The sequence below is a fragment of the Rissa tridactyla genome, chromosome 7 (genome assembly GCF_028500815.1).
Source record: "Rissa tridactyla isolate bRisTri1 chromosome 7, bRisTri1.patW.cur.20221130, whole genome shotgun sequence".
Classification (NCBI taxonomy): domain Eukaryota; kingdom Metazoa; phylum Chordata; class Aves; order Charadriiformes; family Laridae; genus Rissa; species Rissa tridactyla.
In genome coordinates this window covers 23,522,425-23,542,117 of record NC_071472.1, presented here as the reverse complement: position 1 = coordinate 23,542,117, position 19,693 = coordinate 23,522,425, and the positions used below count along the sequence as shown (strand labels likewise).

The 19,693-nt window shown below is 43.3% G+C and overlaps 2 protein-coding genes across 2 annotated transcripts in view; one reads left to right on the top strand and one right to left on the bottom strand.

The window, feature by feature from the left end:
* The window catches only part of HDAC4 (histone deacetylase 4), a 415,745-nt gene that overhangs the window by 373,146 nt on the left and 22,906 nt on the right, over positions 1–19,693 (top strand). The gene's annotated exons all lie outside the window — the stretch shown is intronic.
* LOC128912967 (helix-loop-helix protein 13-like) lies at positions 1,653–3,653 on the bottom strand. Its single transcript, XM_054209798.1, has 3 exons — positions 3,532–3,653; positions 3,146–3,462; positions 1,653–1,690 (listed from the first exon to the last, which is right to left on the bottom strand). The coding sequence occupies exons 1-3, from the start codon at positions 3,651–3,653 to the stop codon at positions 1,653–1,655; spliced, it is 477 nt and encodes a 158-aa protein (XP_054065773.1).

The following is a 19,693-nucleotide window of genomic DNA, read 5'->3' as shown; positions in this document are numbered from 1 at the left end:
TTTAAACCAAAATGAGTAGAGAAGTAGGTAAAAGTGGAAAATTGCATTTTTCAGGTGTTTTTTTTAGGTTTTCACATTTTCAGGCAGTTTCCTGTGAAAATTCATCCAAGTGCCTTAAGTGGGTGAAAAAGCAAAGAGAGTCAAAAGTTTGAGTTGAAATGTTTTATTCTAAATTGACTGAAATACGTTCTTGCATCTGAGATTAAATTCCCTAACTTTTGTTTTGACAGAAAAGTTGGAAAGGTAAAAAGGTTCATTTGAGTTTTCCCCTCGAAGGCCCCTCTTCATCTTCACTTTCCCCCAAAACCATCAGGGTTCAACCAGAGCAGAACCACAGTTCCTGACATGGTTTTGTTTTGTAGAGATCAAAACTATGAGGAGAACTAATCAGTACGTAAAATAAATACATCCTCTTTTATCTATATCTAGCATCCTAGCTGCTAAGAAATGCCACAATAAAGTACCTTAAGGCAGAATGGTTTCAGACCGCTGAGTGCACTAGCAAGGCATTACAGAAGTGTGCAAGATGTACGATGGCTCTTCTTTACCAACAAATTGATTCAGAACCTTTACAGTATAGGACTGACAGGGAAAAAAATGTGTTCAACAGACAAAGACAATGTTAGCTTTATGGTACACTCAGGTAATATGGGAGAATGAGGCCAGAAACAGTTATATGCTTTTCTTCATGGTTTTATTTTTGCTAATATGAAAAACCTCATTATTAACCATCGGCTGCAGAATAGGATGGCTATTCTGTGGAAACAACCCTTTGGTAAATCATTTGCCAGGTGTGAACAAACTTTGCCTTTCTATTTTGTTGCTGGGGGGGGAGGAATGTGGGTGATATTTCATGTTGGACGAGTTTATCAGAACCCTCCTGATTGTTGCTGGAGCAGCATCAGGTCACTGGCATTTGCGCAAAAAATCACAAACCAGAAGCATTATTGTAAAAATGTCAAAAGCCAGCTGCTGTCTCTCCGTAAGCATTCAGACGTATATGGGGGGCATAGAGGAGATGGTGCCCAAGTGCTAGCAGTCATCAGCCTTTTCATGCCAAAATGCCTTGGACTCAGACCTCCCAAAGTTGGCATGTTGGGATGAAGGCATGAGAAATTTTGGAGAGAAGCACAGACAGAAAGGGTTGTGTCTCACCTCCTGAAAACTGGCCTTTCATGGTCTCTGTGCTCTAAATCACTGGTGACTTTTACAGTTATGGCCCTGGACATCTTACACCAAGCAATATGTTGCAACAGGTGGTGCTTCGTTTTTTCTTGTGATCGGGGTAGGTTTTCCCATGCACTGGAAATGTGATTTGGACACTGTTCTCATTCAGTGGAAGAGAAAATGTTGTTGCAGTGAATGTTATTAAACTGATTTTTAATCTGCTTTGTTATTTTCATGCACGAGCAGTCCATAAGTGTGTGAGAAACCAGAAGAAAGAGAAGCAGAAGGTCTTACACAGCAATGAATTAACACCAAAAGCGGCTGGATGCTGGACATGTGGAGAGAAAACAATCTGTGACAATAAGTAAAGTTGTAAGTGCCATGTTTTTTCTTGCAGTACTGAGAATTCAACAGCCGGTACCCAGCAGTCGGGTCATCAGGTTTTGCAATATGCTGCCTTTAAAGATCTTTCTTTTGGATACCGCTTAATCCCACTTTACCCAAGACAGACGGGCTGTAAGATCTGCACAGAACAGAAGGGAGAAAGGCAAACAAAGTAAAGACATACCACATGAATTTAAAAACATTTAAATTAGTGTTTAACAAGTCAACTATTCAGCCTCTCCAGAAAGGCAGCCTTATTCATTTAGATCTTTCCAAGTGGAGCTCTTCAGAAATATTAGTTAGCTAGAAGCCTGACAAAAGAGGTGATACCTATGAGACCCATTTGTGTTGTTTTAAAACCTGTTTATCTATTAAAGGTGGAGGCAGCTGGAAAATAAAATATAAGTGTTTTCTCTAGTTAGGAGAGTTGTGATCAGGATATGTTTTGCTAGTCATGGAGCTAATGTAAATTAATAGGAAAAGACTTTATTAACTTTTCCTTTAAACTGATTCCTTTTTCCCTGTAGGCTTTGTCCCTCTGACACTTCCCTGTGAAATGAAAGGGGAATATTTTTTGAAATGACTTTTCTGTACTTATGCTGCATTTTTTGAAGGCTGATGGGCTTCAAAGCCGTTTTCCAAAAAGTGACCAAATCCAATGCATAGGGACAGAGTTGGAAAAGGTGTTAATTCCTTATAATGAAAAGTGCCAGGAACTACTCAAAATCCCCCTCTGCTCCTCACTGCACTGCTAAGTAACACAAAACCTGTTGCTTTCTATCTGAAACTGGAGGCTCTATGTTGGGCACTTGGGCAATTTTCCGTCTTCACCATATGGTGGGCTGATGAAACGATATATTCTGGTGGAAGCAAGCACAAAATTCAATCCCACATAAATTGGGATTAAGTACAAACCAAATAGAAAATAGAATGACAATCCACTTTAAAACAGAAATTATTATGTAAGAATGTAAATTGTTAATAGGCATTTTCTCCCCTATACTTTGAAACAAACCTGAAATTTGAGTGCACTCTCTTGTGTGTCCTGGTTTTCAGTGTTAAACTGTAATATCTCTGAGAAACTTTTTGTCACTTGAACATACATATTTTAAGAAATGAGATTCTGTTTATGTTCAAAGTCATGTGTTTTTCTCAGTCAGGTACAAGCTAAAGAATATTTGTAAATAAAATGAAGAAAATCTCTACTGGCTCCATCAGCTTGCATTATAAAAGAACAAATTTGTGCAGAATCCTAACAAAAGTATAAAAATGTATTCTGAGAATAAACAAAATCTTTGATCTTGTTTATAAAAGGACCCATTCCTATGAGTTTAGTAAGTTGTTATTTTATTTTTTTTTCTTTTTTTTTTCTTTTAAGGAAAAGATCCTCAAAGTTAGAAGACAAGCTTGTGTTGTTTTTTTTTTTTTTTTTTTTTTTTTATTGAGACATTACTTAGCTAATCTTTTTTAAGATGGACTTGTATTTTGTCAGAGCCACTTGACGGATGTTCAAAAGCAATTGAACTTATTCACTTCCACCAGCAACTCAAAGCATCACTGTGATCCCCGAAAATGCAACCCTTTGTTCACTCACCACTTGTATTCCAGGTTGCCTGCTCTTGACTTTGCAAACCGTTCTTCAGGCACCGCTCCACGTAGGATTTGGGGTCGCACCCGGAGAGGAGGATCTCGCCAAGGAGAGCGATGTAGGCAATGGCCAACCGGAGCGTGTCGATTTTGGAGAGGCGCTTCTCGTACGGGAAGGTTGGTACGTGGCACCTGAGCTGGTCGAAGGCCGAGTTGATGTTGAGCATCCTCTTCCTCTCGCGGACGTTGGCGGCCTGGCGCTGGCGGAGGTGGCCGGCGGGCGGCGGCGGCGGGGAGCTGTCCAGTTCAGCACCCCCCTCCCGCCCGGCCGCTCCGCCCGGCCGCTCCCCCAGGGCCGGCGGGTCAGCAGGGGAGGGCCAAGGCGAGAACTGGTCTGCCAGGGAGGAGCAGTCCGGTAGGACGGTGTCCAACTCAGTGTTGGGATCTGTCTGGTCCCAGAAGAGAAATTCAAGAGTGGAGTCTTCCTGCTCGAAGCCATAACAAAGTTCCTCCATCTCTTATACCCGTCTGAAGAAAGCTAATGGAAATATTTACAACTTCGGACTAAATTGATTATCAGGAAAATGAGATTCTAATTTCAGTAATATCCCCCACCCCAAAAAAAACGTTAGGGACAGAGACTCCTGGTTGTGCTGTTGAGGAAGCCTATTGCAAAAGTTTCCTCAGTTGCAAATCCAAGTGGGACTCAGGATTTAAATACTTCATGGCTCCTCAGCAGGGGAATGATTCTATTATTCTCCACTGAAAACTAATTAGTACACGTGCTTCTCTTTTTAATAGCTGTTGACTACAAAACAATATGAATGAATGTAACAAGAGAGAATGAATTTTCTTTTGACTTTCTCCTGGAAAATCCATTGAAGTAGTTATTGAGTTCTTCCAGAAGTTCAGTCCCTTCACTTGCAATTTAGAGTAGGGTTCACACAGGGATTTTGTTGTTATTGTTGTTGGGTTTGGTTAGGAGTGGTTGGAGGAAGAAACAAAATACAGTCCTTTATCTTTTTTATAAAGTGTTAATAGCTCCACGTTCTCCTGTGGCTGAACAAACAAAACCCTATTATAATGCTGTCAGAAACATATGATACTGCTCTCTTTCACAGCAGAAGCTAGTGGCATCTTCTGCACTTCTAGCAGGAGAATGGTTAAGATAAAGACAAGGGATGCACTGCTGTGTTAAATTAGAACACAGTGGTACCTCGTATTAGGTAAGTCAACACCACCTCATTTGGTTACTGGATTTTCTGAATCACACTTAAATTACACATTTTATGGGTGATGTAGACATTCAGTGTTCTGTCTCAGACCATACTAAGCACTGGAAAATAGCAGCAGCTAGAATAACCACAACGGGTGCAGTCCTAGAATGGTGGACCAGGTGGGCCACATCTTGAGAAGTGCTGGAAACTGTGAGAGTAGGTGATGTCCAGCATCCCTATGATGCTGGACAAATGGGGAGGAAGGTGTTAAGCACCACCAGAATATTAAAGCCAGTGCATAATATTAGCAGCTGCTTCAGTCTTTTTGATTTCCACGATACTTAAGTCAAAGTTTAAATTCATTTAGAAGTAGTTTAAGTGATATTTTAAGGACTTAAATGAATGGAACGGAAACATGTTTTAAGTTAGAGAAAGCCGAGATGTTTTTCCTTAAGCATGTCATAAAGAACTTTTATCAGGACATTCAATCAAATGCTTGAATTCATGCACCGGCTCATGTCCTACTGCTGTGGGAAGTTTCAGGAGGTGTCCTGTGAAGTTCATGAGCCACAGAAAGCTTCCTGAAAGGACAGCTGAAAGCACAAATCTCAATAGCTTCAGATGAAGAGCCAGAGACCAGGAAATGACCCACGTTTACAAAAGGATGGTCCAAAAGGATGATCAGGTCCTCCTCTCTTAACAATGACTGGATGCAGTCCATTCTGTGATACCTTTGTCCTGTAAATAGAGGTATTTATTTTAAGGTAAGGCATAGACTATTAGAGACTTATCTTAGGAACCTGGGATTTCTGGTGCTACACCTTATGGGATTCTACCTGCAATTCTACCTTTAAGGCAATAGGAAATAGGCTGCAGGAAAGATTTTTGCAAAGAGGTGAAAGAAAGTTGCAGTGTATGAAACACTAGGACTATTTATTTTTTCTTGTTGTTGTGCAAATTGAACAAGGAATCCATTATCTGTAAATCTACTTGACAAAGGAAAGCACCAAGTGTTATTACCTGATAGGGTGAATACTGATTTAACAAATAGAATGTGTCTTGCTTTCTCTGGCCAGCTCAGGGCACAAATATTGTACTAGTTTTGTACAAAGTAAATCATTTTTCATGATACCAACATACCCAACAACAAAATATTGGTATTGTGAAAGCTCATGGTGACCCACAGCTTCTGCTCCAGATGGATCCCAACACGGGACAAGGCGGTTGGCTACAGGGTGGGAGGGGAATGCGGGACGGGTGAAAGGAAAAGCCGCAGTCACACGTGGCAGAGCTGAGACTTGAACTTTGGCCAGTCAATGCAGAGTTCATTATGCAGTGGCTGCTTTTAAATCATATCACTGTATTTCCCAGTGTCATGTACAAGCAATGTTCCCAAACAAAACAACTTACTAGGGTTCCCATGGTTGCCAGTGGGGCTTCATGTCTGATCCCAGCAGTCCCTTCTACATCCTCGTAAGCAGATTTGGGCTCAGCTATGCAGAAAACAGGCAGCAGAAAAGCCTTCCTGCCTGAGCTCCCTACCTCTGCACACTGCAGGACCTCTACCCAAAACACCTCTGCAGCATTGCTGCTGCATTGTTGGCCTCCCATGGATGCTTTGCAGTTCTCAGATTTCAGATTCTCTTTTGGATGCTTCTGTGGCTCCTAAGTCACTGTTTAACTGAGCACTTGGTAGTGCTTATTTGGCCACCTTAAGCACAAACATAAGACACTTGAAAATACTACAATCGGCAAGAGGACAGCAGTTCTTCTCCTAAACAGGACTCTGGTGGACGCAGTTGTCCACCGGGAGCAATGGGCAGAGACAAGAAGGGTCAGCAAATAACATGGTTAGTTTTATGTGCTGGGTTCCTCCTTCTCAGCAGATGCTTCTTCAGTGCTTAATGTTCCCTTCCAGATCCATCACTGCTAATAATGTTGCCTGGGGATATGTCTGGCTCCACAGATGGGGAGCAGATGTTCCAGCAAGCCTACTTTTAGCATGTTCAAGGGGAATTTGGCTCTCTTAGAGAGACTCTGGACAAAGGAGAAGGGGGGAGTGTAGGGGAAGAAAGAGAGAAAAGCAAGAAAAGATTTCCCCTTAGAAAGCCAGAGGTCAGGTCTCAGAAAAGAAGCTGAGGTTCCCATCCCTCATATGAACAACCCTTACCACAACTTCAGACTGGTCACACTCCCAGTGTTTCTGCAACTATATTCGTTAGAGAGGGAGGGAATATACAACTAACTGGGCTAATTTTGCACTTGTCTGGAAGATGTGGGTGAAGGGGTCTCCAGCAGGGAACAAGGTAGCATGGATACCACACTGAGTGAGGGTGCTGTTGATTAAGACATGTTGATATAATGTCAAGGTATGCTCAACCACCATTTCCCCCAAAACCTCTTCAGAGCCAGCGGGTTCCAGAAATAAAATTTGGCTGACGGTCATTTTTAATCAGTAGGGTCTAATGAAAGCAAATTCTTGAGTCAGAAACTATGTCCTGCGTTTATGTTTATGTTAGGCAGTGGAGCCACAGTCATTTGGGTTTGAATTCTCCCAAGTCTAGATATCTACATCTCCCTGGGAGATACCTTCCTCAGTCTTGACCTCTTCTCTGTCATCTAAACAAAACCACCCAAGGCAGACTCTGGGATTTTGCCTATTTTATAGAATTTTGGGTATAAACATGCGTTCAGAGAATATTACCACTGCAGGTTTTTTTTGCTTCACAGTGCCTTAGCAGCTGAAAGCTGTTACACTGAACCTGTATCCAAAAGATAATAGGGTTTCCTGAGGTTATTTTGGAGGTAGATCTTTCCCCATCTTGTCCCATTGTCCTTATTTCAGACTCAGCTTGGAGAACCTTCCCAATGACATTTTTAGTGGAATCAGCAAAACCTCCCAGTTCTGGCAAAATGATATTTTTTTTTCCTGGGAATTTAGTTTGAGCATGTTTCCATCATCTTTAAATGCTTAATAAAGGGAGTCAGTCCTTGGCCTGGACAAAGAACAGATGTAGAAAGGACCAGATGCTTTGCTTTCAAGTTAGATGACTCTGAAGTACAAGTCCATCCTGCCATTGCTGCTAATCCAATGTTACGGTGTGCAGCTCATCATCAGATCTGGGAATTGTGTCCTGGATGAGCAGAGAAGACCAGATGGAAGATGCCAAAAATCTTGGGGAATGCTTTATCCAGGTGGGAGAGTGCAGCTCTTGGTGGTGTGGCTCACTCAACACGTGTTAGTAGTGGCACTACCAAACTACAGCTACACAGAGGGATCTCTAGGACCTGAGATGTCCTCGTAATTGGCTAGTTGAGCTCCTTACAGCCACAGCTAAAAGGTGGACCACCAAGGTCCTATACCTTCTTTTGAGCCATATGCCATGCCTAGGATATCTGCATTACTGGGCACATGGTTTGTGAAGTGCTGGGGGCAAGAAAAGTGCAAGTATTATCATTTAACAATGGAATGTGTATCTTTTTAACCTAAAACAATAGCAAATGTAATGATGTAATGAAAAGCAGAACAAGGATTTCCAGGGCAAGAGAATTTCAAAGGGATAATGGGTATTTCTGAGATGCTCAAATAATTGTGAAATGAAACCTTCACAGCATATATGGGATGTTGATTTTAAGTGAAAAAGGTAACAGGACCTTTATTATTTGCAGGGTAGGAACATCAGATGTCAAAGATTGTGGAGGAAGGCACTGGTGAATGATTGTTAATAACTTTGATTTATTTCATTATTCGTATAAACTAGTCAAGACAGTCTGCTTTAAAAGTCTTTGGTGTTTAAAAGTGAACACAGTCACTTTAACCTTTCTGCAGGGTGTTTGCAAAGTTACAGAAATTAATCCCGGTCTCTAGGAGAAGAAAAGTGTTTTCTCTGATAAAAACACTCACTCGTGGTTTCCCCTTTTTCACAGAGCTTTTTATGAGTTGGGGGATGACCTCTGGACTGTTGCTGCCAAATAGTTCCTCATCCAAGTCACTGCACCGGGGTCTGTGACTGCTTATTTGAGTGAATGGTCATCTTTGGGAGGCAACATGTACATCAGCCTGTGCTTAGCTGTACAGATTTGATCTCAAGGGGATGGAAGTGCTCATGGGATCTTCTGAAGGAAAGTGGTATTCCTCATGCAATGACCTTAGGAAGGCTGTTTGCCTTGCGATTCACTGTGTCTTCTCCAACCGTCTGAAAGCAAGATTAACATAATGCTGCATCCAGGGACTGCAGATAGTGCCCAAGAATAACCCTGTCTCCATAACCAATGAGAAATATCTCTAGGGAGAGGGAAAACTGTGGCATCTAGTGTTTTTATTAGTGGTTTTATTTGGATATCTCAAAGTGGTAAATTTAGATACCTTGCTTGCATTCATGGGTAAGTGACTCAGCCATCAGGAGCTAAGAAAATAGTTCTTTCCCTTCCCTCATGAGGGAAACGCATCTCAGCCCCTTTGCAAAAACCACTGTAGAAAATATGTCTTCTGCAAGGTGCATGAACAGTTTTTAAAGGGGTGTGTTGTCCATTCCTGGAGCAACAGGTGCCCTTTCTTCGGTATGAGAAATCCTGAATATCTGCCTTGTTTGTAGCCATGATTTAATGAAAAAAAAAAAAAAATTAAAAAAAAGGCCCACAGATTCTGTCTCCCATATCTGCACTGAGGCTAATTTTTTCTTTAGCTTTTCTGCTTTCCCTAAGGAGAGATCTCATGAGGAGAGACAGCTGGGCCCAGCCAAAAGGATGGGACAAAGAAGAGACCCGTGCTTGTGCAGCTCCAGCTTGCACCCCTGTCAGAAATCTCAAGATGTTTCCTGTTAATGTGCCATCTTTGTGGGATTTGGGAGTCTGAGGCTCTCACTGTGCACCAGACCAGAGAGCAGAGCCTTTGGTGTGGGTGATGGCAGGGCTCTGGCCAGGCTGGGACCTGGTCCCCAGCTCCCCCTGGCCTCGTGCCCCCTCCTGCTTGCTGCATCTGCACAGCGGTCCTCAGGACTTGTTAATCATGCAGGTGACACCTCATAAACCTGCCTGGAGACCTTGGGTTTGAAAACAGAGTCACCCAGACAGATTTACAGAGTGATGTCTGTTTGACTGACAGCTGTTGCTACTTTATGGGAAGCCTGCACATGTTCACACTATAAAACAGGAACAATAACTTGGGAAAACCTCTGCCTGTGTGAGATGCTTCAGTCCCACTCTCCATCTGGGAGGTGGTTCTTCCTGGTTGCTACCAACCACCTTAGAAGTGCTTTGGATGCAATTCAGTTCCTCTTAGCCTGGGTTGACTCAGTGGCCACAGTGTCACGACCGAACACGCACGAAGCCTGTTTCTAATGGAGACGTGTCATACCATGTCGTCATGATGCTACACTGTGGAGAGAAGAGTCTTTTCTTTTTTTTTTCCAGTGGGTGGTTAGGTGTTTCAGAAATGTGTCTAAGAAATTAGGAGATAAAAATCAAAAATCTAGGAACAAGACCAGGTACCAGCCACGATGACGAACGGGTCTGGAAGAGAAAAATCTCTCCCAAATCTGCATGGGGACAAAGACAGCAGCAGATGTGGACAACCAAAGGACTATAAGGGGCCTGCTTTACTCCAGGGAAAATGCAAAGATTAAGTCTTAAAAAGCAATTTTGGAACCACCTGGATGGGCCGTTTACTCAGATAGGGTTGGTAAGGACACAGCTCTGCAGTTGAACCACACACCAGCATGCCCAGCCTGGGAGGACCACCATCACTGTCTCCTTCCAGTGATGTTCAGGTGATGGTGGTCTCACTCTGTTTCTCAGTGTTTCCTCCTTTTTCCTGCCAGCAGGTGATTTCTGGGTGAAAGACAGGAGCCAGCGCTCTCTTTCTGAAAGACGAGTGTCTCACAGCAGTAAGGAATGAGACGGAGTCTTGGGGAAGATTTGGATCAGATAAATCATCCTAAGTCAAAAATAAGCTTAACTCCATCATCTCCTACCCTTCCCTCCCGGCACTGAATCAGTGGTGACCAGCAGTGGCACCATTTCCTGGGGCAGGTCTGCAGAAGCGGAAGGTCCTGATTATGTGAATTCATGAGAAAAAGAGGCAGTGGCAAACAAACGAGCATCGGAGAATCTGAGACCTGTTGCCAGCAGCACGAATTCTGTCTCCCACCATAAAAACAGTGAAGTGTTTAGATCCCCTGCGATGGCTGCCAGTTGCCTTGGGTAGGTTGCCAAGTGTGAATTCCTGCTCTATGAATTCATCATCAACAAGAAGTGAGTTTGCATAGAATTTAAAGCCAGAATGGAATCATTAAGATCCTCCAGACTGATCACTGTGATAACACACGCCTTTGGTTGTTACCCAGCAACTTTGGCCCCAAGCCCAGTAGGGATCTTCTTGTTGCAGTCGCATATTTTTTAAAAGGATACATCCAATCTTGATTCAAAGTCTCTGAGTGACAGACCACCAAAGGATCTGCAAATGTTGGCAGGTTGTTATTGTCATTGCTGAAGACATCAAAGACCTCACCATGCCCCTATTTACTGCCAAATGCCTAGTCAGAAAGGTCCGATTTGAAGCATGGCTTGGCACTGGGGGACCAAATTCTCTGGAGGCAGAGGACCAATAGTAAAACCACTGGGAAGAGACAGACCACAGGCAGGACCTCTGCCAGCACCTCCTCTTGGCTGCACAGCAGAAACTGTAGGAGCAAGCAAATAGAAGGACCAGGGAAGCACAGTCCAGTGAGGCACCGAATTCCCACTGTCTATTAGTGAGGGACCTGCATGGGAAGCTGGATAACAAAGTCATCTTGTAAAGCCAACTTTAGCTGCCTATGAAAGAGATGCTGACACCTGAACTGGCTGAATGGACTCTCTTTACCAATGCTGGCAGGAAATTGGAAGCAGGCAATGGGAAGGATGAATTGCCTATGAATGGGAGAAGGATACCTCTACACCAACTTCCAGGAGATGAATATCACTTAGAGTGACCACAGCCTCCTTGGAATTCTCTAAGTTGGTCTACAGGCTGCTAAGCTGGGTCTATTTTGTTACTTGAGTCCTTGTCTAGCAAGCAGACAAGCAAATCCATTTACTGAAGCATGGGTGTTTCTGCAAATGCATGGTTCACTCTACATCCCTACATGTGTCTCCTTTGCTGCCCAAATATCCAGACTGCATCTCAAAGCCACGAGGAAAGAAGCCCTGGCTTTTCAAATAGTTGCAACCTCAGCATGAACCAGCCACAGCTCCAGAAGTCTTTAAATTGTAGGTTGTTGGAAGCTACGGGAGGATGCCAGGGAAATTATTAGCATGAACAGATTCCTGTGCTCTTTCCATGAGCATCCAGTACTGGCTCCATCAGAGCCAGGAGAGTGTGGACTCCTGGCCAAGCACAGTATGGCTGCTCCTGTGAAACCTGTAGACAAGTATCTGTTATTGCCTAGCAGAACTGGTCTATTAGGTCATAACATTAGGTTAAAAAGCCTTCCTCGCCTTTCCACCTGAATGCATTTGGGGGAGGCTAGTTGTCTTTAGTCTGTAGGGGTTATGCATTCTGGCTTTCCCATAAAAAAAAAAGAAACCTGAGCTTTTCATGAAACCTTCTGATTCTAAAACTTGGCACTTGGAGAAGGCTATGAAGCACTATTAGCCTTGCACTAAAATTTGAGTCAGTCTTCAAGGAATTTGTCTGAAATTTCTAGCCATAGTGAGGAAGACTTAAACGGGAAATCTCTTGAGAAACCTGTATGCTCTGGGGAGTTCTGCGACTTCACAGTTCTGGGCAGCCAGCAAATTGTGATGAGAGCAGCTTTTTACAAAATCTGTCCCCACAGTCAGCTGGAACTGTGAGTTGCACAAGCCACTGACATGAATAATAATGCATGGGAAGATGAAGAAGACCTCAGAGGCTCTGCAGTTCATGCCATTCATGGGCAACGGTTGGGTCCATTCCTTATTTTAGCTGGAGAGATACATTTAATTGTGACTACTGCATGAAGACAAAAGCACATGGCTGGGATGTTTCTGGGAGTTAGGTCATTAGATGGTGTAGCTGTGGCTGGTGAGTAGAGCGCTGCAGCTCCCAAAGGGCCAGTTGGCAGTGTGCAGTTCCCCCAGAGTTCATACACTGTGTTGGCCATATAACATTCAGCTATTATGGTGAACTTCTGAAAGAAGAAAGAAACTTCTGAAAGAAAAAAAGAACAGTATTTTAATGATGCTGCATGAAAATCTCATTTTCAGATGGAGAAACCGAGGCACACCATGGGTACGAACTCAGGAGGTCAACAAGCCAGCTGCAGGGAGGAAGGCTCTGTCTGCTGGGAAAATACCATGGCCCCAGCTCCAACAGCTGAGCTCTTTGTGGATGCCCAGAAAAGTAGGGGCTGGTTTGCGTCTTACTGTTGCGCTCTCTGTGCAATATGTCCTTCCAGGAAAATGCCATTCGTTTAAAATGGTGAGACCCTTTTTAAAACATGTTTTGTGTTTTGAGCGCAGGTCAAATAGCAGACACTTTTGATTAATGCAACATCGAGATATTGCAAAAAAAAAAAAAAAAATAATCACATGCCTCCGTGGGAAAAGGTATAAAGGACAAACATTCAGCGCTGTTCAATGTTTTGGGGAGGTGGGGAAAAGAGCAGGAATGATCATACCTAGATAGAAAGCCAATGCTTGCAACTGCCAAGGCATCAGCCAAAAGGAAAACACAACTCTGATCGCAGTAAAATCATGCATGAGTCATGATGGGCCAAGAACAAGTTTGCTTTCTTTTCCCCCTCATTGAACAGATGATGATTAAAAGATAAATCATGCTTGGAGTCAAATCAAGTGATTGGATTAAAGTTTAGCTGAGTATTTAGAGACTGTTTGGGACACAATGGAAAGCTAATTGAAAACTTACATTTGTGAGACCCTTGAACTCTCCAGCTCTTAATAAAATACTACTGCAAAGTACACAAGGGTTCCCTGTGGGACAGATTCCTCTCCACAAGTGCTTTTATTCCTCAGGTATGTGGAAAAATGGTATTCATTTTCTCTACAAGTTCACCAAAGAAAAGTATGTTCATGATCGTAATTCAACTGTTGTTCACAATGCAGTAACTGAATCTACTCAGCTCACTGAAAATCAGTGAAGCAAGGGAAAGGAAAGTCACTTCTTTAAAAAATTAAATTTTAAACACTTCATTCTTTTAACTAGTCTTTGCTCTTCTGAGCAGCTCATATTCCAGAGTGACTGGCTGATTGAATTGGGCTGAAGTGACTCTGGAGTCTTAAAAACTATGTAAAAATTCCTTCTAGATGTGCTGTAGTAGGAAATGTAATGCTTTTTTTTTGTACTAATAATATAATTGCATCTGGAATCACCCCCAGTTCTTAAGGAACATACCCAGCCTGCAGCTTCAAAGCACTCTCCTTTTTGGTGAAAATACCAGTGAAACCCACAAATAAAGAGAATAAACTTCACGATGTCCACGGACACACACGAATACACAGAAATGAAAAACCTCATTCTTCATTTGGCCTATATGTAACTAAGCACAAGTCTTTCTTGGTAATCCTTAGCATTGAAGTGAAGCTGCAGAAGCTCTGTAGTCAGGTTAATTTGCCCCCTTGAACTTTCTGAGTCTTCTAGATTCTTTATCTGACATTTTAGTGCTGTGGAAGGGGGGAGGTCTCAGGTGGCAACAAGGCATTTTGCAGCCGGAGCCTGAATGCTACAGGGCATTATAAGGCAGCAGTCTGGATTTCATGAAAGCCAACACTATCTAAGCTCCTGCCAGTAGAACTGAGAAGCAGAGTTATTCAACAACCCTCACACAAGTGGGTCAGATGTGAGCCCACGCCACCCAGGTTTGCTTCCAGGGGAAGGAAAGGAGTTGCCCCTAGTCTGCATGACTGCAGGGCCTGGGCAGGATGTTGAGTTGAGCATGGCGCATCGGTCCAAAAATGGGTGATGAATAATTCCTAAGAGGAGCACAGTACAGCTGTCTTCTCCTCCATGTGCAAGAGTTTATATTTCTCCACCTAAGTTGACTTTTAGGATGGTTTTTCTGCAAAAGGGTGTGTGCCCACAGATCATAGGTGAAATGTTTAAGCGTAGAAGGTTTGGAAGGGGGAGAATGGGAATAAGTTATAATTATTTCAGATGATGAATATAAATTACTTTTCAGACATACATTTCAGATTGGCACAGATAAGTCTAAGGTAAACCTGACCAGGTGGTTTAATAGGTGTGATCCTAGTGTGATCAGCATAATGGTTTAAACCCATGGGGTTTAGCATTGGTCACAGTCCTATAATTCAGACAGATGCAATGCAGTACCACTAGAGAATCAGTTATGTTGCAAAAGCCAAAACTCTAAAAGAATCCCTGAAATATGACATTTATTTTGTATGTGTTCCGGTTAGACAGTGTAGTTGAACAGGACTTCAAGAAGCAATGCAACCCCTTTTCTTTCCCTAACGCATGACCAATGGCATCTTTTCAGTCCTAACAGACATGACTTACCTGTCCATATAGGCTGGCAGTGATTGCAGACTCACGTAGTGCTTTCTCATCCTTACTAATAGAAGATATTTCCCAACGTTCAAACTGATTTTTCCCTTGCTTCTACTGGTATCTGTGACTCCACAATCTGTCTCCATGTTCTGTCTTCCTCAGCCTTCTACTTAGTTGATGGGCTTAGTATGACTCCTTTTAACTTTTTCTCATAGGTCACGTGTCCTTGACATCCTGCCATTCCTGGGCTACATCACAGCAGATCAAGCTGGTACCAGGAACAGTCTAAGTCCAGTGATTCAGTACCTCACCTTTGATAAGGTATGCATGGATATCTCTACAGTACATGACTTTGTGCGGCTTGGTCATATCTGCTGCACAACCGAGACATAAAGGTGAAGACAATGCATGTGGGGTAAATGTTTTGGGACTCATTCAAGTTACCAACCTAGGCTAAAATCTAGTCAGTTGAAGAGTTCACCTCATTGCCTAGCCATTGCCTCCAGCTGACTTCAATGGTGCTTTCATTGAGTGGATTGTTCTTTAGCATCAGTGTTTCATACGCACCAATCAAAATGAAAATGCTAAAACAGCCATAAAGCTAACCTTCTATTTGTGCTAATTTGCATGCATCAAAATGGGAAATTCTCTATAGTAGCATTGCTATGGGATATGCCCACTAAAGCTAGCCTAGCGTTTGCTTTTTCTTAACAGCTGTAGCTTGTTCTTCATTAGAAAGCTTTATTAAGTCTTAAAGTGATTAATGAGTTCTGGGAGGACTGGGTAATAAGCCAGCAGTCACAAGCTATAGCACAGGCCTTGGTGGATTAGAGGAAGATGGATCAGAAAGATGAATGTGTTTCTATTTGTGGTTGCAGATTCTGAGATGTTTCGTCTCAGAGCTGAAGAATGTGGGACGGACACAGCGCTGGAGATGACACTGTGTCTTGCTCAAGGTCAGTTGCATGCTTATGACTTTTCTGTGCGGATCTGCCAAGAACATGTTAGAGTGAGGAACATTTTGAAGATTGAGAAACTGCTGCTTTGGGGTTGATGGTACTTGCACAGCGTTGGGAAGAAGTGTGAAGGCTATGTTTTGCAATGCTTGAGATTATATCCAACTGAATTAACATCCTTTCATTTGGGGAACCTGTGGTTTATACTGATTTCTAGTTTGAAGTATGATGGGCAAGTCATCTCAGCTTGCATGTGGCTATACTAGGAAACAGGAACACTTTGTACCCATGTTGGCTGGGTAACGTGAGAGGCTTAATTAGCACTCATTGGAATCAATGTGGTAGCAATATGGTAGCAGCCTGAGAACTGCTGTGTCTTCCTCATAGTATGACAGGTTATGGTTTTGCTGCGCCTGCTTCAGCCGCGAACAGATGTTCACTCAGCCTACCCTGAGTCCTCTTGCTGCCAAAGATCTCCTCCCTTTGGCTCTGCCAGCAGAAGGCTTGAGTCACTGCTCTCAAACCTGCATCCCTGCAAAATTGGGAAGTGAGCGGGTTTTAGTGTGCAGCCTGTAGCTTCATGCTTTCATTTCAGCAGCCATTGGGTTTATTTAGTGGAATAGACACCCCAGCTAAAAAAATAGTCAGTCGCAGGGTGGAATATTTGAATTGAGTGAGCTCGTTGTGTCAAAGCACTGCCTTATATGGGAAAAATGCCTTGCTTTTTCCCCTTGCTATGGGGGAATGAGAGTTGAGGGGGTTTTATGGTCTGGTCTTGAACAAAAAGGAAACTTATCCACTTTTCTTCAAAATGGGCAGCATTTTCTGAGTTTGGAGAGCACCTCTGGGTGCTCTGAAACAGGAAACTGAACGTGGACTGAGATGCAGTAACTCTGTGTAACAGTCAAAGCTGGGAGTAGCTTTGGAGTCCCCTGTGTCTGAGGCCATGATACCTCATAACATGGCATTTTATCAAATAACTTGTAGGTCTCTCTTTACTTCTACTGCTGGATTTGATGGGATAGGCTCTCTGGGTGCTTTGGCTAGGACTGTGGTTTGTATTGGGGGTCATAAAAAAGGTATGCATGATTTCAGGCTCTCCTCCTCTTATGGGTCTCTCATCTCCTCTACTTTAATGAAAGTAATAATAATTATAACAATAAGATGATACGCATTATCTTAAGGGCCTGTACACAGAGTGGTAAGCCAGGAGTCTTTGTGTTCCCCTGAGAGCTCTTCTGTCAACTGCTCTTAATATTTCTGTGCTCTTCGCAACCCTTATGGTTAGCAAACCTTCACGAGAGGGAAACTCTTCCAGCTACATGCAGAAAATATGACCAAGAAGCTGAACAAGATCACATTAGGTGGAGCCTGGGGACATAGGACCCTGGATGGATGCTAGGCGGACGGCACGAATCTCTTCCTACTTGCTTTTGAGAACAACTGTGTTCGATTACATGTTGCGCAAACTCGTTCTGGTTTGGTTTTCCCCTTTAAAGGCTAGGGCAGATGTTGCCTTATGAGGCTGCGGTGGGGTTCCAACTAATGACCCTGGGCTGCGTTTCAGGTCTAAATCTCCCACTTTTTGACACTTCTTTTGGGGGTGGGAAGGCAGCTGAACAAGAGGAAATTAAAGCTGTTGCACATCTTTGCTACCCATCGAATGCCCTATGCTTTGCACTTACGGACTCGTATTTTTCAGAAGCAAAGGCAGTTTGAGAGAAGTGGGATATGGGACCAAGGAGCACGGAGCCTCCGAGTCAGCTGTGAGAGGCAGGATGAAAACCAACCAAGGTCTATATGTTGAGCTCTGTGGCTTCTCCATGGGAAGCGCAACAGGAGAGACAAGAGTATTGCAGGGTACTGATATGTGTTTGCCTTTGGGGGGGGAAAAAAAAAAGTCTCCTAGCTGCAGGAGCACAGAGCTTGTGCTGTATTCATGGGAGTCCTTTGAGAAAGCAAAGCACGTGTGCTGGACATTTCCTCAAAGAAAATACTCTTTGTGAAAGCTAATAATTTTAGCAGGGATTCCTTTCTTCCTCTTGAGGAGAGTTAAATGAAGTTATGGGTCAGTGAGAGGGCATCTGTACAACACAGAGGAAGAATTTCCAAAGCTTGAGTGTAGTCTCTTCATTTGGAGAAGACCTGGTCAAATTGGCTTTCTAAAACCTTTTCTTTATTAAAGATTTTATGGGTGCTTTTTGCTGGTTTGCTGAGGCTGTTAAGCCACTCTGAAATCATAGGACTCAATAGATGGAACTGATAGAAAGCTCAGGAAAGTTTTAACAATTTTCCTTCCACAAAGCTGAACTTTCCAGTAGTCCTCACCATACTTGTGCAGATTTCTCGATACAGATAATTCCCAGCTGTGAGTGGCATTGTTCCTCCTTCCAGCTGCTAAAAGGGCATTGCCATCTAGGCTCATGAAATGCCAGGACAAGTCCAGTATGCCAAGGTCCTTCTGCACTTATATTCTCACACTCGCCCCAAATCCCTTTTCTTCTGAGATATGAGATTGGAAGATCTCTGAGCCACTTCACTGATAACATTCAGACCTCCTCCTGCGTGGAGGAACTGGGCAGCCAATAGCTCTCTTTTGGGCTGTAACTTCCTCACTTGGAAATCACTTTAAATCAGAATTGAAGCTCGATGAGGACTGTAGATTCACAAACGAAATCAATAACTGACTGTTGAGTTTGTGATTCCCTTAAATGACGGAACCCTTGGAAAGAGGTTGGTTAAAAAACTGACTCGTGATGGGACATCAGGGGCCATAAGTTGAAACTAATCTTAATGAAAAAGGGTATCCAACAAGCGGCTGCAGGGCTATAAAGTCTGCCTGCTCAAATCTCTGCTGGACCATGCTTCTTTGCATCCTGATTTTGAAAGCCCAATTTCCTGAGAGATTGCGTGATTATTATTTTTTAATCTAAAATGTATGGCTGAAAGAAAAAGCATTTAAAAAAAAAAAAACCCTGGCAATGCAAATGAGATCATTGTGCGGTTTGCTGGAAATGCCGTACGTTGTATTGCCCAAAACTTGGCATTTATGGAAGTGACCAGCGGGGAGGAAACGGAATTGTTCTCATGGCCAGTGTCAACTTGGATCATCAAGTCACACCACAGATTTGGCATCTCTGACGGAAAAGAGAGGCTTTCCAGTCTGGTACAATCCCGCTTTACAGCGTCAGTCATTGCGTAGGTTGGGGTCGGTAAGGATTGACAACTGGGTGGGACAGCATTGTATAAGTCTGGTGCTTTCTCATCTCAGATTAATGATCTTCAAATCTGGTTTTCAGGGACACAGACTCACTCGCACGTAAATAAAAAACAGAGGGAAGCTTTTAAAAGACTCAGATGCTTGCTATTCCAAGCAACAGCTAATGCAATATCTTGCTAAGGCGTCCTGTTGACTGAAAACATAGCGGTCCTTTTGTGCCTTACCTTTTCCCTAGGATATATCTCTGAAGGGATTCAAAGCGGCTTTTCACACTCAGCTCTTGATCCTTGTTTCCTGGCTTCAACTAAAAATTTTGCCTTCCTTTAGCAGCCTCCTGCAAAAGTCAGGTGCCTCTAGAAGGTGGTACAGCCTGCTCAAGGTCTGAATCAACCGCTGGAGGGGTCTCTCTATGGACAGATGAAATCAGAGGCAGCTTTGTTTACTTAGCTGCTGTATGGAGAGGCACCTATATCTGAGACCCAGATCAACTTCATGCAGGTCTGAGCAGTTGTGGTCAGGAGGATGCACTCGTGCAGAGGTGCAGCAGGCTGAAGGTTGTGCAGCCTTGTGAAGAAGGAGAAGCTGCTGTCATGTGGCCCCTCTTGTGTTTGATATTTCATGAGCCTTTGTTGGAACAACCCCACCTGGTCTGGTCAGACTATGCCAGCGCCATGGG

What these genes read in the sequence shown, in the direction of transcription:
- LOC128912967 (XM_054209798.1), bottom strand. Translation starts at nt 3,653, where the DNA reads ATGGAGGAACTTTGTTATGGCTTCGAGCAGGAAGACTCCACTCTTGAA. An exon ending in GACTGCTCCTCCCTGGCAGA is followed by an intron (nt 3,463 to 3,531) that starts CCAGTTCTCGCC and finishes CGGAGCGGCCGG; the next exon opens with GCGGGAGGGGGGTGCTGAAC. An exon ending in GGCAACCTGGAATACAAGTG is followed by an intron (nt 1,691 to 3,145) that starts GTGAGTGAACAA and finishes TGTTCTGTGCAG; the next exon opens with ATCTTACAGCCCGTCTGTCT.